Source organism: Esox lucius, chromosome 3 (assembly GCF_011004845.1).
Source record: "Esox lucius isolate fEsoLuc1 chromosome 3, fEsoLuc1.pri, whole genome shotgun sequence".
Lineage (NCBI taxonomy): Eukaryota > Metazoa > Chordata > Actinopteri > Esociformes > Esocidae > Esox > Esox lucius.
In genome coordinates, this window is record NC_047571.1 from 13,600,347 (window position 1) to 13,613,991 (window position 13,645).

The following is a 13,645-nucleotide window of genomic DNA, read 5'->3' on the forward strand; positions in this document are numbered from 1 at the left end:
TGGCTAGGAAAAACTCCCTAAGAATGCCGAATTTTAGGAAGAAACCTAGAGAGGACCCAGGCTCAGAGGGGTGACCAGTACACTGTGGAACAAAAATGTGAAAGAAGAATGGTTAATGAGCATGTGCATGTAGGTATTGTGCCTTATGTAGACAATTGTACTATTGCACAATTCATGAGCAATGTTGGTGTAGTCTTGAAGGTGATGTTGTGTTAGGTGATTAGAAAAGCATTTGAACTCTCATCAATTCAACTCGCTGAGTAGTTTTGTTACAATAGGTTTTGTAAAGCACATTGAATTGCTTCTATGTATGAATTGTGCTATATAAATAAACTTACTGGCTTGTACTGCAGAGGAAAATGTGTCTGACTGATTAAAATGTTCTTTTAATCATTTTAAAAATGATTAAAAGAACATTTTAAACATAAAAATGACATTTCAAATTGAAATGGTCTCTTGTCAATTTCTCACAGCTCCGTGTTTCCTTAAGCCCATTTCTATCGTCATTCTTCTTTTAATTTAAATGTGTATGTAAATTGCCTCTCAGAAGGGTGGACCATTAAGGCTGTTCAACACTCCCCAGGGAAAGGACATTTACCTCAGGCAACCCCTGAGGCAAGCTTAAAACAGATACAATCCCTCAACGAAAGGCCATCTTTTAAAGCTCTGTAACTAAGCAGGCATGCTAGTGAAGATACACTCCTATTTTCCATGACTGACTGTTAGAGCATCCACAGACAAACACACAGACCGGTATGTCATGCGTAATTATTTTATCAAATTGCTCATCATATATCATCGAAATTAGTATTCACATTTTGTTCCTCATTACTGACCTTGAATTAGCACCTATCATTTTTATATGTCCAAGAAAACTAAAATGTTGACATGTATGGTCTGTTTAAATACTACTTTTTACGTAACCTCAACAACCACTCCTGTGTGCATTTCTGTTTTTCTCTGATCAGACTTGTGAATGGAGTTCTCTATAAATAGTTTTGATCAGCACCATAAAGGTCCGGTATTGTGTTTTAACAAGCCTGGTCATTGAGATTTCCCTAAATGAAGCCACTCAACAGAAATAATGTGTTATCAGCAAGGTCAGCTGTCAGCACACCTCCGACCTCTGTGGTTAAGTGTGGCAGGGCTTCATGTTGGGACACGATAGAGCTAATAACATAGTGCTGGCTCTTGTTCTCCTGCTGTTGTCATTGTTCTGGTATTTACATTTTTACATTTATTCAGTTTGCAGACGCCCTCATCCGGAGCAACTTACAGTTAGTATTTTCTTTACTTGCACTTTGGGCAAGCATTCTTTACAGGGATTGGTTCAATTCCATTCTCAGCAAGATGCAGATGACACATGAGAAAATGAGAACATGTCACCTGCATCTTGTTCAACATGTTCAAAGCCTAGTTATTTTGTACCCCATGGAATCCAAAGCAGGGGGAAAATTTTGGTTATTGAGGGGATCTTTTTTAGTTGAAGGTAGAAATCAGTTGGGTTTCATGGACAGTACCAGTCAAAGGTTTGGACACACCCATTCAGGTTTGAAAACAGCCATTAAAGTGAATGGGTAAGTTTTACCTGAAATACAAAATGTATATTTTGAAGACTTTTAGAAGTTTTCCATTCTCATCATTAGCAAACAACAATCCAAAAATAAAGGATTATTTCGATTATTAATAGGGAAACCCCATTATTGGTTCCAGGATGAACCAATACTGGTCAAACTGTATTTCGGGTTCCAAGAAGAACCTGGCTTCTCCCAAAGGCACTGCAAAATGGAATCTTTTGCCTGAAATTCTGTACTATCAAAATCATTATTCTGGAGCTGAGTTTGTGGGCTGTCACAGACACTAACAGAGACGTTACAAGGAGGCAGTGAACAAGTTCAGTTAGACAGGCTACATTTAGGATGGGAGGGAAATCAACTTCAATGTCCTGTAAATGACTTAAAGTGATTAGTGTAGAGAACGTATGGCACGTGGCTGATAATGAAAGAGGCTCTGTGAAAGGGAGGGTGTTCTCATGTCTTATCCAGGGTGTGGAAACACCAGTAGCCTCAGCAACGGAGAGAGAAAAGGTGACCTTTAACATATAACATAATGAGGACTTTGGATGGTGCAATCATTCTGTATGTAGAACATTGACTTATATCTGTGGGTCTATGCTCGTGTCCTCTTGGAAATATAATTTGATTCCAAATCTCAGCCATCTGTCTGGGGAAGCAGTGAAAGGAAAGGGTGTTTTAGTGGTCAAGAAGGACATGCATTCACTGCTCATTTGATCTCCAGGATCAAGGATTCCATTTAAGGTCTACTTCTTCAAACTGCCAATCTGGCCGTCATGGCCAAGCTTAATGTTGTGGTCGACAGAACAATGTCATTCGGAAGTGGCCCTTCAGAGAGATGTTATTGTCTGTAGATGAGTGCACTATCAACATAACATACTGTATATAGTGTTTTGTTTTAAAATTTCAGTCTATTCAAGTTGTTGTTGTAGAATGAGAATTTGTTCACAGTCAACTAACATGGTGAAACAAGGGTAAAATAAAACATCTAAAATGTATGGTTGTATCATACTCTCCATTGCAGTCTTCAACATGAACAGTGGATTAACATTTGACCAATTCCTGCTTTGTTTTTGAGTCAGAGCCTGCAACAGTTTAGATCTGAGAAGTGAGATGTGCTTTCTTTTACATGATGGGAGGCCAGACCTCATGCTGTGTCCCTGCGGTTGTTCCCAGGTTGTTGATTGATTGCTTTGGTAACCGCGGTAATGGCGTACACACTCAAACATGGATTTTCCCAGAGAACAGGCTCTGCATTCACAATGCTTGAAACTCATGTAGAATGTGACTTGTGTGGAATGCCAGTTGTGGGATGAGTTAGCAAGAGGCTGGCAGAGGAGGGCTAAGTCAGGACAGTGCATGTCAGTCTGCACTTTCAAACCATGGGCCAACAGTTAATATCCATCGCTGATCTCATGATAAATCAAGTCAATTCTGCTTGATGAACGGTTCACACAGAGGTCAAACGTATAGTAAATGAACACAGTGGAAACATGTTATGCAGTGAATGATCATAAAAAAACTACACAGAGTGCACATTAACACATTCACACCTAGGCCCGTCTTTCGTAGCGTTGCAGTTTATGATGAACGTTTGCTGTATTGAATTTCATGGTCGTTTTCCTGAGGAGCATACCCTTTATTTATAAGAGACAAACCAGTATCCCTCGCACATCTCCGAGGCAGCTCCATGTGCTGGCCTCTGGGATTGAGGTGTGTACGATGGGGGTGAATGAAACCTGCCTGTCAGGGTCTAAACAGGCTGATTATGTGACGTGGATAGGTCGACACTGACCTGACTACCACAGAGAGTACAAAGAAGGTTGAGTATCGGAGGAAAAGAGAGGATCAATGTCCAGATCAAATGTTTCAAATGACAACAATGAAGCACATTTGAAATGAGTAAGTAAGTACCCATGTACACTGAACATGTTTTGACTGGGACATAGTGTGACATAATGAGGCACAAAGATGTCAATAAAAATGTCAATAATAATTATATAGGTCAATAATTATCTCAACCCACGCATCACCCTTCTCTACACTAACTGCTAAATCAATCTGTTTAGTTTTCATAGCATTAATTCACTAAGGATTTTAAAAGCAGCCTGTATGCTAAAACCAACCATTTCCTGGTTTTAGAACAAGAAATTATGCGGAATTGGTTTGAAAGAAATCTGGTCAGATTGAGGAGGCATTATGTCACCTCCTAAATTATATATTTTCAGGGGAAAAAAAACTGGATCAAGTGAGTTAAAAAGAATTGTACAAAATCTTGAGATGTTCAACACGTTAAGGGAAAAAACACCATAGGAATCTATCCCGGGAAAATCCTAATTTCTTAATTTGTCTGGTTGATCAACGTACCAGGGCACACCCATGTTTAACAGCTGCCTGTGAGGGGGGACAATTTTAGTTAGTGAGGGCTTCTTCTGCACATAATGGGTGTCTATCCTTGGTGGAAAACACAAATCACAAACAAAATTAACATCTGTAAATATGGTTCACTTGATTTAATCATGTGCATTGGGACACAAATTAATGTTATTAGATTAATTCTACTTCTTTCTAAACATAAGCATTTTGTCTGTGAAGAACTTCAGTAATTATGTAGTCTTATGTAACTGCTTTTTTAACACAGAGGTAATTGAATTTTGTGAAGAGTATGACTATTTCACTGAGAATCAACTCATCAGTTTTGATGAGCATGTGCATGTAGATATTGTGTCTTATGTAGACAGTTGTACTTACTCTTATGCACACGTGCCAAAACACATGCTATTTGCGTAAGTGAATAAGAAATTCTAATCTGGTGTGAATAAGAAACTAAATGTTCAAAGATTTGAACTTATTGTTTTGAAAAACATTATTCTCATTAAAGAATTGAGCCAAAGCGATCCAAAAAACGCAGTTTTGTGACTGCTGCAAAATTAATTACATGAATAATACATTTCAGAATTTGAATTAGGCTATGCAGAACCATACCAAAGTTAACATTTTTGTTTTTAACATGGTCATTCTACAGTAACATAGTTTAATCATTTAGATTCAGAAACCTTCAACTAGTTATTTCACTTATTTATGACAAGACATTTCCCAAAACAACTGAGGACAAACAACTGAGGAGCAAATATAAAAAGTATTTGCTCTAATGTGACTTGTACTAGGCAAAAAGCCAAAGCTGTCTAATGTAAAGTATGTCCCATCCTTGAGAGACAGAAGGAAGTCAAGTTTCAGGGTGTACTTTGGTGCAGTCATACAGTATCAAAGTACACACTGAAAACTGTGAGAATTAGAAATGGCCTTGTAGCTAAGTAACCATTCTTATGGAAAGGCAACAAGCAGAGGACACAATATTTTCTTGCACACCTCAGCATTCATCAACAATTACAAGTGAGGCAGTTCCAGTGGCAGCCAAACATTTCCAAAACAATACAGACTCTTGCCATAATATCTTCCTCTTGCCATCACTCTGGTAATGTTTGTCTCATCCGTCCACAGTACTTGTTCCCAGAACTCTGCAGGACAGGTACTTTTTAGATAATCCTATTTTGAGTAAGTAATGTCATTGCACATTTCAGTCCAACTATGAAACTGGTGCTATTTAATGAAGCTGCCAGTTGAGGACCTGTGAGACATCTCTTTCTCAAACTAGACACTGATGTATTTGTCCTCTTGCTCAGTTTAATAACTTTAAATTGAAATACATTCCCTTTCTGTTATTCAAAATCTCTTGGGCACATTTGAGTATGTACAGAGCTTTTATCATTACAAGTCTAAAGAAGGCCAGTTTTATTGCTTCTTTAATCAGCACACATTTTTTTAATTATCAACTATCCTTTTAAAATTATAAACTTGGATTAGCAAACACAACATGCCATTGGAACACAGGACTGATGGCTGTAGATAATGGGCCTCTGTACACATATGTAGATATTCCATTATATGCCATTCCAGCTATAATGTTCATTTAGAACACTATTAATGTCTACACTGTATTTATGATCAATTTGATGTTATCTTAATGGGTGAAAAAAAGGACATAAAAAATAGGACATTTCTAAGTGACCCCAAACATTTGAATGGCAGTGTATATCACATGATGTTATGATGGTAAATTGTACAAACTTCATTTGTGTGCAATCCTCATAAAATTACACAATTGAAGCTTCCTGATAACTGATGCCAGAGTCACGAGTCCTAAGTCTTTGCATTAGCCAGCGGTCAAGGTAAACTACTCAGAATCCAGGAACAAGTTATTTACAGCGGGATCATGGGAGGTCTTGACTGCCACAAAGACTGTTCCAGTAAATTGAGTAAAATGCTTTTAGTCGAAGCAGAAAACATTGAACTCGGCACAACGTACATGTTGTTATTCACATGATTCGCTCTATTAAATGTGTAGCCTGTAGCTTGTTTATTCACAAACAGGTCTGGTTAATTACAGACACAATGACATCTGTTGAATCACACATTATGAAATGATCAGTAAATTCATATTCTAAAAAAACTAAAACAGCAAACTGTTACAAAAATGTACATGTTCTCTACACACCTCAAAAAAAGGGGTTTACTTAACTTTAGAAACAACTGTACAGAACATGAACAGAAACACAGAATACTGTGCTGACAATGTGGAGGGAACCAAATTGTAACCATAATAAAAATGACTCAATCTTTATAGCAAAAGTTGGGGAGGACAGCTTGACTGGGATTTAAAGTCAGCGTTTGCATGTTAGTCCAGACTCTGAATTAAAGGTAAACACTGTGCAAGTCAGCTCAATCGGAAACATCCTTTAAAGTAATATTGTTCAAATTCTAACTCTTAAATTAAGTCTTATTGACTGAAAAGCGTATATTTTTTAGAGAGATAACAGATATTGCAAAACTGTAATGCTAATGTATTACATGACCTGATTAAAGAGAAGTCATTTCTATGTTTAATAACTTTAAATTGAAATACATTCACTTTCTGTTATTCAAAATCTCTTTGGCACATTTGAGTATGTACAGAGCTTTTATCATTACCTATCATTAAATAGGAAAATCTGATGATGTGTTTGTATCTCCTAATTATAATTCTATGAAGTAGATTACAGTAAATAATAAAACAGCAAAATGCAATTTTCAACAAAAGTACATAGTATAATAAAGAGTTGTGCAAAACAATCTTTGCGTTTATCTACTTTACATCAGAAATTATGGATACGGAGACAATGTCATAGAATTGTGAAACATAGTACACAGTATTGTCAGGTATATGTTACAGACTGCATACACTTCCAGGCAACATCAAACATACTATAACCTCAGCACACTGGATTCAAACAAGCATAAATACTCTGCTAGAGAGAATGTAGGAACATTGATGACCTCATTATCCTGTTCACCTGCAACACTTATTAGGGACAACATGAAACATTAACAGTATACCAAAGTACAACATAAAATACATCAACACAAAACAATTGAATTTCAATATCCACCTACTTCTCAACTGTTTCCTATTACGCTGTGATACGTAAACAGCCGAAATAGTTAGCCACCTGATTCAGTGACTTGAAAGGGGAAACCACAAAGTCACAGTGCGGCATAGACCTAATGTGGCCACAGCCAACTGGACACTTTCTTAACTGAGGTACACAGGCCATATGCAGGCACTGCCTTTAATATAATACCAAGCTTGGGCTAAATTCTAGTTCAGTTCCAGTCAATTCAGAAAGTTAACCAAATTCAAACTACATTTTTGCCTCATTGAAAATAATAAAAGTTTCTGACACAACATTTCAACCATAAAGGCAGGTCATTTGATTTGATCAAATAAGGCCTGGTAATTGTCTTACTTTTGGTCATAACAATGGACCACAAGAAGCTCATTAGCGTTTCTTGTAATAAGAACTATTTAAAATATGAAACTATCATTTAAAGCATAGATACATATCATTGCCTCTCTTTATTTATAATTGTTTTATCAGTTATTTATTTAAACCTAAAGTATATGGAAATTATACAGAATATAATACGTTAAACAACACAACAACTTATTTATAATGTGGCCTCTTCCACTGTGTATATCATCATGCTGAAAATAAAAGGCTGTATTCCTATAATAGAAAATTGTGCCCAAGTAAATCTCAATATGGGATAATTGTTCTGGCTAATACGCTGAACCAAATGGCTCATATAGACAAGGTCATTCAGTGTGTCTGGCTTTAGGACCAATCCGCACTAGACTGCCTGGGTCAGGCTGGGATTGAAACCCATCACCTACTGTACTGGACAAGCTGCATCCCATCAGCTAGGCTATACAATACTGCACTACTGAGCCACCGCTCTGTTCACCTCCAGAAAACTGATAGGTAAAAATCACTTATATTTTACATCCATCTGCCATGGGCAATTCTTAAAATTATTCGTATTATGTTTCATGTTTGGCGCCAGGAAGAGAAACCGTGGGAAAAAAAGCACACTAAAATAGCAGTGCTCATTGCACTTTGTTCTACTAAAGCAATTGCCATTCCTAATGAATGACATGGAAAACCTGAATAGAAAAATGACAAAATGGAAAGACTGGTCATTCCAAGGCGCTCCTTGTTGTCCTCCAGCGGTGCGTGTTCAGGTTGACCACCACCGTGCCTCCGGTGCTGGGAGGGAAGTCCCACTCCACTCCTGGCACCGAGGCGGAGGCTGAGGCCCAGTCACTGGTCCAGTGGATCCCAGCGGGGACTCTGAGGCTGCACCATGCCCGCCACCACGCTGCTGTTAGGAATAGATCGTGATCACCTCCCTGCCTCCGCCTCGCACCAGCAACACCCGGTCAAGTCCGTCCATCAAAACCTCCAGGAACTCCATGTCTACAGGCAGTGGGGGTCAAGGAGAAACATCTGCACATATGCCTGGACACGGACACTGAGGTGAAAGACGTGGTCTCTATGGTGCAGTCGTTCCCAATGGACCCGTGGTGCTTTAGCAGCAGTTCATGTTAATAGACCGTATGTGCATCAGCTTAAACTCATTGATGTGGATCCTCCTCAGGTACCGCGCACGCAGCAGCGGGTCTGCATTAGTTCCATGTAGAACAGTTAGAGACGAGTTCATATTACATTCATTTAAAAGAAATGAATATAAAATCTTCTCACCATTTTGCTATTAAAGTTATCCGGTTTAATTTTTTGAGGTGTGGAGTTATATGAAAGGATACAATTCTCATCGCCACCCTTGTTTTTGGGCGGTCCGGGCATGTTGAGCAGCACCAGCTGGGCTCCCTGGGACTTGTTGACCACGACTTCATTCAGCTTGACCGCGGTGTGCATCCTTCGCACGTTTGATTGGTTCCTACAAAACAGGTTCAACTCAATGACAGCAACTTGTATCTTCTAAATGGCACCCTCCTCACTATATAGATTTATTTAAAAAGTGTGTATTATATAGTGATTTAATGTGTGTACTATATAGAGAATAGTGTGCCATTTGGGATAGAGCCCGTGCTTATATCCTACTTCAAGATGGTATTTTATAACCATGACAAAACACCTGCCATAAGCATTCATGATAAGTGACTTAACGTCTTCATGACTAAAACTGAATGTCTCACTTTCCAAGAAATGACATTAAGCCGATTAGCTACCTACCATAAGTATACTGAATGATGCCATGGACAAGCTCTAATACTTCAAAATACATTTGATTTGATTGATTGATATTATTTAGATTACACTGACCTGCCATTGATACTGGATGACTAGTAGCTATGTCATATTAATTCTATACCGTCTATTAATTCTATAGAAGCATTGAGATCAGGTTAATGTCATATTAATACTACAGAAACATGGTGATCAGAATTATGTCATGGTAATAATACAGAAACATTGAGATCAGGTTTATGTCATGTTAATACTACAGAAGCGTTGAGATCAGATGTATGTCAGGTTAATACTACAGAAACATGGAGAACAGATGTATGTAATGTTAACACTACAGAAACATGGAGATCAGAATTATGTCATGTTAATACCACAGAGACATTGAGAACAGGTTTATGTCATGTTAATACTACAGACGCATTGAGATCAGAATTATGTCATGTTAATACCACAGAGACATTGAGATCAGGTTTATGTCATGTTAATACTACAGACGCATTGAGATCAGATATATGTCATGTTAATACTACAGAAGCATAGATCAGGTTTGTGTAATTTCTTTAGAAATCTCATACACCAGCTGGCACGGGGGACAAAGAGCTATTGGAGCCCGGGGACAAGGATATGTTTATAGCAGCATTGTAATAATATGCTTAAAATCAAGTTAAGGGATATTGTGCTAGAAGTTATTGTATTTTCAAAGAACTTTGATGAACCACCATTAGTAATCACAGCTTATTGCCCATGCATCATGGGATATCCAATTGGTTAAATATAATAAGCTTATCTTTGTAGCAAGTACCCTGAGCAAGGTCAACATGCTCACGCATGTTGTCCCATCAATGCAGATCAACTGAGAGCAAAATAGTACAATACTATGTATTCTATAGCAGGAGGAGGAAGAGGAGGAGTTGGAGGACTGAAGAAAGACACTCCACATACCAATTGCTTCTCTAAGGAAAACTAGAGGGTCACTACCATGAGAAGGAAAACAGGAGAAGGATCAGACAGACGAAGACAGTTGAGACAAAGAGTAACTTGACTTACAGACTCCCCCACTCTCTAGAAAAGAGGAAACAAAACACAACATGTATGAAGATTTCAGGTATGTTTCCAACACACGGTACATCACCACGGTTCATCACATTCGCGCACGGAAACAATGCGCCGCGTCACAGACTGATGTACAGCGTCCTGGGAACACAGATTAGTCAACATCATGCAGCATAATATGGTTTATTTCAAGTGTGAAACGGAGGATTTTAGAAAGGTTACTTATTAGCCACAGTGTCCATCAGTGTAAGTGGATTAGACAGACGTTTCTATTGATAGTGTGTTTTTATAATGAGAGTGCAGTGCCCTTTCACACTTAAACCGGGGAGAACAGCATTGGGGAGTGCAGCTCTGTGGGTTGTAATGAACAGGAGTCAGCGAAATGTCTAAAATGGAAACCTAGTGTAACTGGTGCCTGACAGGATGCTGAAGTACACATCCAGGAGATACATACGGTTTCAAATTGAAGAGGTCCTTCACACCCATGTTGGGTTCGGCACGGTTGCGGTTCCTCTCGGCAATCAGCTTGTCCTTGGTCCAGGTCATGTGGTGCTCAGGCGAGACGGCGGCCTTGTTGTTGAGGTTGGCGTGGGACTTGGTGTTCCTATCGTGGATCAGTTGGGCCTGGGGAAGAGCCACACCGGTGTCACCAAACAGCCAGGCAGATTCTGAACACACATCACCAAGAAACGGAAAGAATGAAATGAGGAGACTACATCCATTCCAAGTGCACTGAGAAAGTTCTGAGTTCTAAAAAGATCTAAAGAGGATGTTCTAAGCACTGCAGTGTTGGAGCGCAAAGCTACGGAGCTGTTAACTCCCGGGTGAGCTGACGAAAGTGCTGGCAGATGCTGAGAGGACAGGGCCACAGCGACTCCGGAGATACTATCATTCAGTTCAAATGCAATATTGCTGTTTGCTACAGCCGTATTAATTCAGGGCATTGTTTTCCAGCACTGCGGTATAAGACTTTGCTTGTACTGGAACATTTGTAAGTCATTAATGCAATTTTGTTAATATTTAATAGCTGTGGCTCTGTCGACGTCAGATGTCAGACAGGTGCAAAGAGGGGCTGAACTAGCAGGTTGAGAAGGAGATGCATGTGGGTGGCTCTGAGGCAGGCATATCACATGACTGCTGGGCTACCTCATCCTCCTGTGTGTCCATGGTTATGGACAGGGTGGGGACCTGTAGCTTGTTTGGGGCCTGTAGGGGAGAGTAGGGTAAGTCGGTCCAAACAGTTAGTTGAGCCGCCGCTTGTTTCTCGGGAAAACAACACACTCAACATTCATCGTATCACAAACATTTAGGAAGTCATCGTTTCCTGGAGCGAGAAGGCACTGTAGAAACCAAATGGAAAAACTGCTGATTTATATGTATATATGTATATATAATATATATATGTATATATATATATATATATATATATATATATATATATATACAGTCATAAAAGTTTAGCTGCTGGCTGATTAATATGCCAGGCAAATTATGTCATTCATTCATTTTTTTGCATAGTATTTTGAAGACAACACATTCTTTTGTGTGATAAGTTAAAAAATAATGACAAATTGCTTTCCTCAGATGGTTTCACTAAAGCCACACCTGAAGTGTTTTCTCAAAGTGAGTTTAGACCAGGGCAGACTATATAAAAGTGTTTTAAACCTCCCAAAACCCATGTACACATTTTTAATAAGCAGCGGTGCTGTTGCTTGTCCGAGTCTGAATGTTAGACAGGGGTCAACATACCCCGCTCTCCCCGCCGGGCAGACTCTTCCTCTTGATGGAGCTACGCGACTCGTCCGTGATGCTCTGAATCTGAAGCCCAAACCAAATAACCCCAGAGCATCAAACAAAGTAGAAGGAAATCCGGAAGGGTCAAAAGGTCACAACATCAGCTCCTATAACAAGCCCAACACAACATCACAACAACCAGGAAGTAGATAATGTGACTACTTTAACAGGAAGCAGCCCAGGAAGCAGCTGTCTCCGTCTGATTTCAGGCCTACAAGTTAACTTTCAAGGCAGTGGTCCTGTGTTCTGAGGTACATCTGTTTGAGGCAGACAGGGCTGACAGCGTTAGACAGCAGTGTGTCACCTCTCTCTCCCTCTCGTTCCTGGACAGCTGCATCTGTTTGAGCATCTGAGAACGCTGCTCCATCACCAGGGTCTTCTCATAGGTAAAGGCTGAGATGTCACTTCCATGCTGAGGACAGAAATATTTTTTTTATTGATCCTTTACAGCCCTCAAAACGCAACTCGGAACCTCAAAGCCTGTTTTCACATGTTTTTACTTAGACAAAACCTTTAAATCAGGGACTTATTTAGACGTTAGACACCAGGTTGCAGGGATTAATGATTAAGAAGAACAGAAAACCAGACGTTTGTCTAAGAGTTGATCAAAAACTTAGCTCTAGGACAAACTGAGCTGAGATGTCTACAGTTACACACCTTTAGCTGGGCCGCGCTTGCTAATTGCTAATACAGGTGGGACTGTAGCTACTAACCATCTCAACCACTTCTACTTCTGCGTTCAGACGGAGTTGATAGAGGAACATCTGCAGGTCCTTCTTCATCTGAATACTGTTGTCATCCATCTGAGCCACTGAGAAGATGCGCATCTTACACTTTCTCCACACCTATCATAAATATAGACATTGAAAAGTGAGATGAAAGAAGAAAATATACTGGGAAGTCATGTAAAATTGGCTTAATGCTTATTTCCTCCTGAATATCAGAAATTATTTAATGCAATTAATGTTTGGAAAATCTGTCCACTCCAAGAATGTAGTTGAAAAGTCAAATGTTATTTTTTTTTTTTCTCTCTGTATTTTCTTTTTTCTTTCTCTACAAAGTACATGCAGTTGAAATGTACCTTGTGTTGACGGAGTAAAAATGGCAGCAGCATAAGAAGACCTCCATCATGGACGATCCACCACACATCAATGGTGCCCTCTCCAAGACGATCCTGGTTGCTGGGGAACCTGTCAATATTCTTAGCAACCAGCAGGGCCTGATGGGCTGATGTGGTCTCTCTCACCGTCTCTGTTGAATAATGAGGTTCTCTTTTAAATACACAGTTTCAGATATCACTGCTTTCAGTGAATAAAATCCATATAATAACCAATACATACTTTACCCATAAGACAGTCAGGAAAAGGCTCTGTGAACCCACAACCAAATCTTTGTGTACTATCAAGTTTTCAGTATGGAGTCATTGTAGACTTGGGGTTTAATGTGGAGCATAAACTATAAAGTGTGTGTGCCAATTATATTATTGTATAAATTATTATAAAATATGGGGTTTAATATGGAGAATAAACTATAGTGTGTGTACCAATTAAGTTGTTATATAATATTGGGTTTACTGTA

The 13,645-nt window shown here is 39.1% G+C and overlaps 1 protein-coding gene across 8 annotated transcripts in view; it reads right to left on the reverse strand.

Annotated features, from left to right (window-relative positions):
* Positions 1–5,941: 5,941 nt before the first annotated feature.
* The window catches only part of LOC105024261 (solute carrier family 12 member 7), a 28,497-nt gene continuing 20,793 nt past the window's right edge, over positions 5,942–13,645 (reverse strand). For 3 of the 8 annotated variants that reach the window (XM_010894103.3, XM_010894101.3, XM_034289413.1), the window contains exons 19-27: positions 13,149–13,318; positions 12,781–12,912; positions 12,372–12,479; positions 12,023–12,091; positions 11,420–11,479; positions 10,728–10,897; positions 10,268–10,282; positions 8,776–8,909; positions 5,942–8,428 (exon numbers count right to left, since the gene is read on the reverse strand). In XM_010894103.3, the coding sequence (XP_010892405.1) occupies positions 8,337–8,428; positions 8,776–8,909; positions 10,268–10,282; positions 10,728–10,897; positions 11,420–11,479; positions 12,023–12,091; positions 12,372–12,479; positions 12,781–12,912; positions 13,149–13,318 (950 nt within the window). In that variant the 3' untranslated portion in view covers positions 5,942–8,336. The other 5 variants (XM_010894102.3, XM_010894104.3, XM_010894105.3 and 2 more) reach the window with 5 other exon arrangements.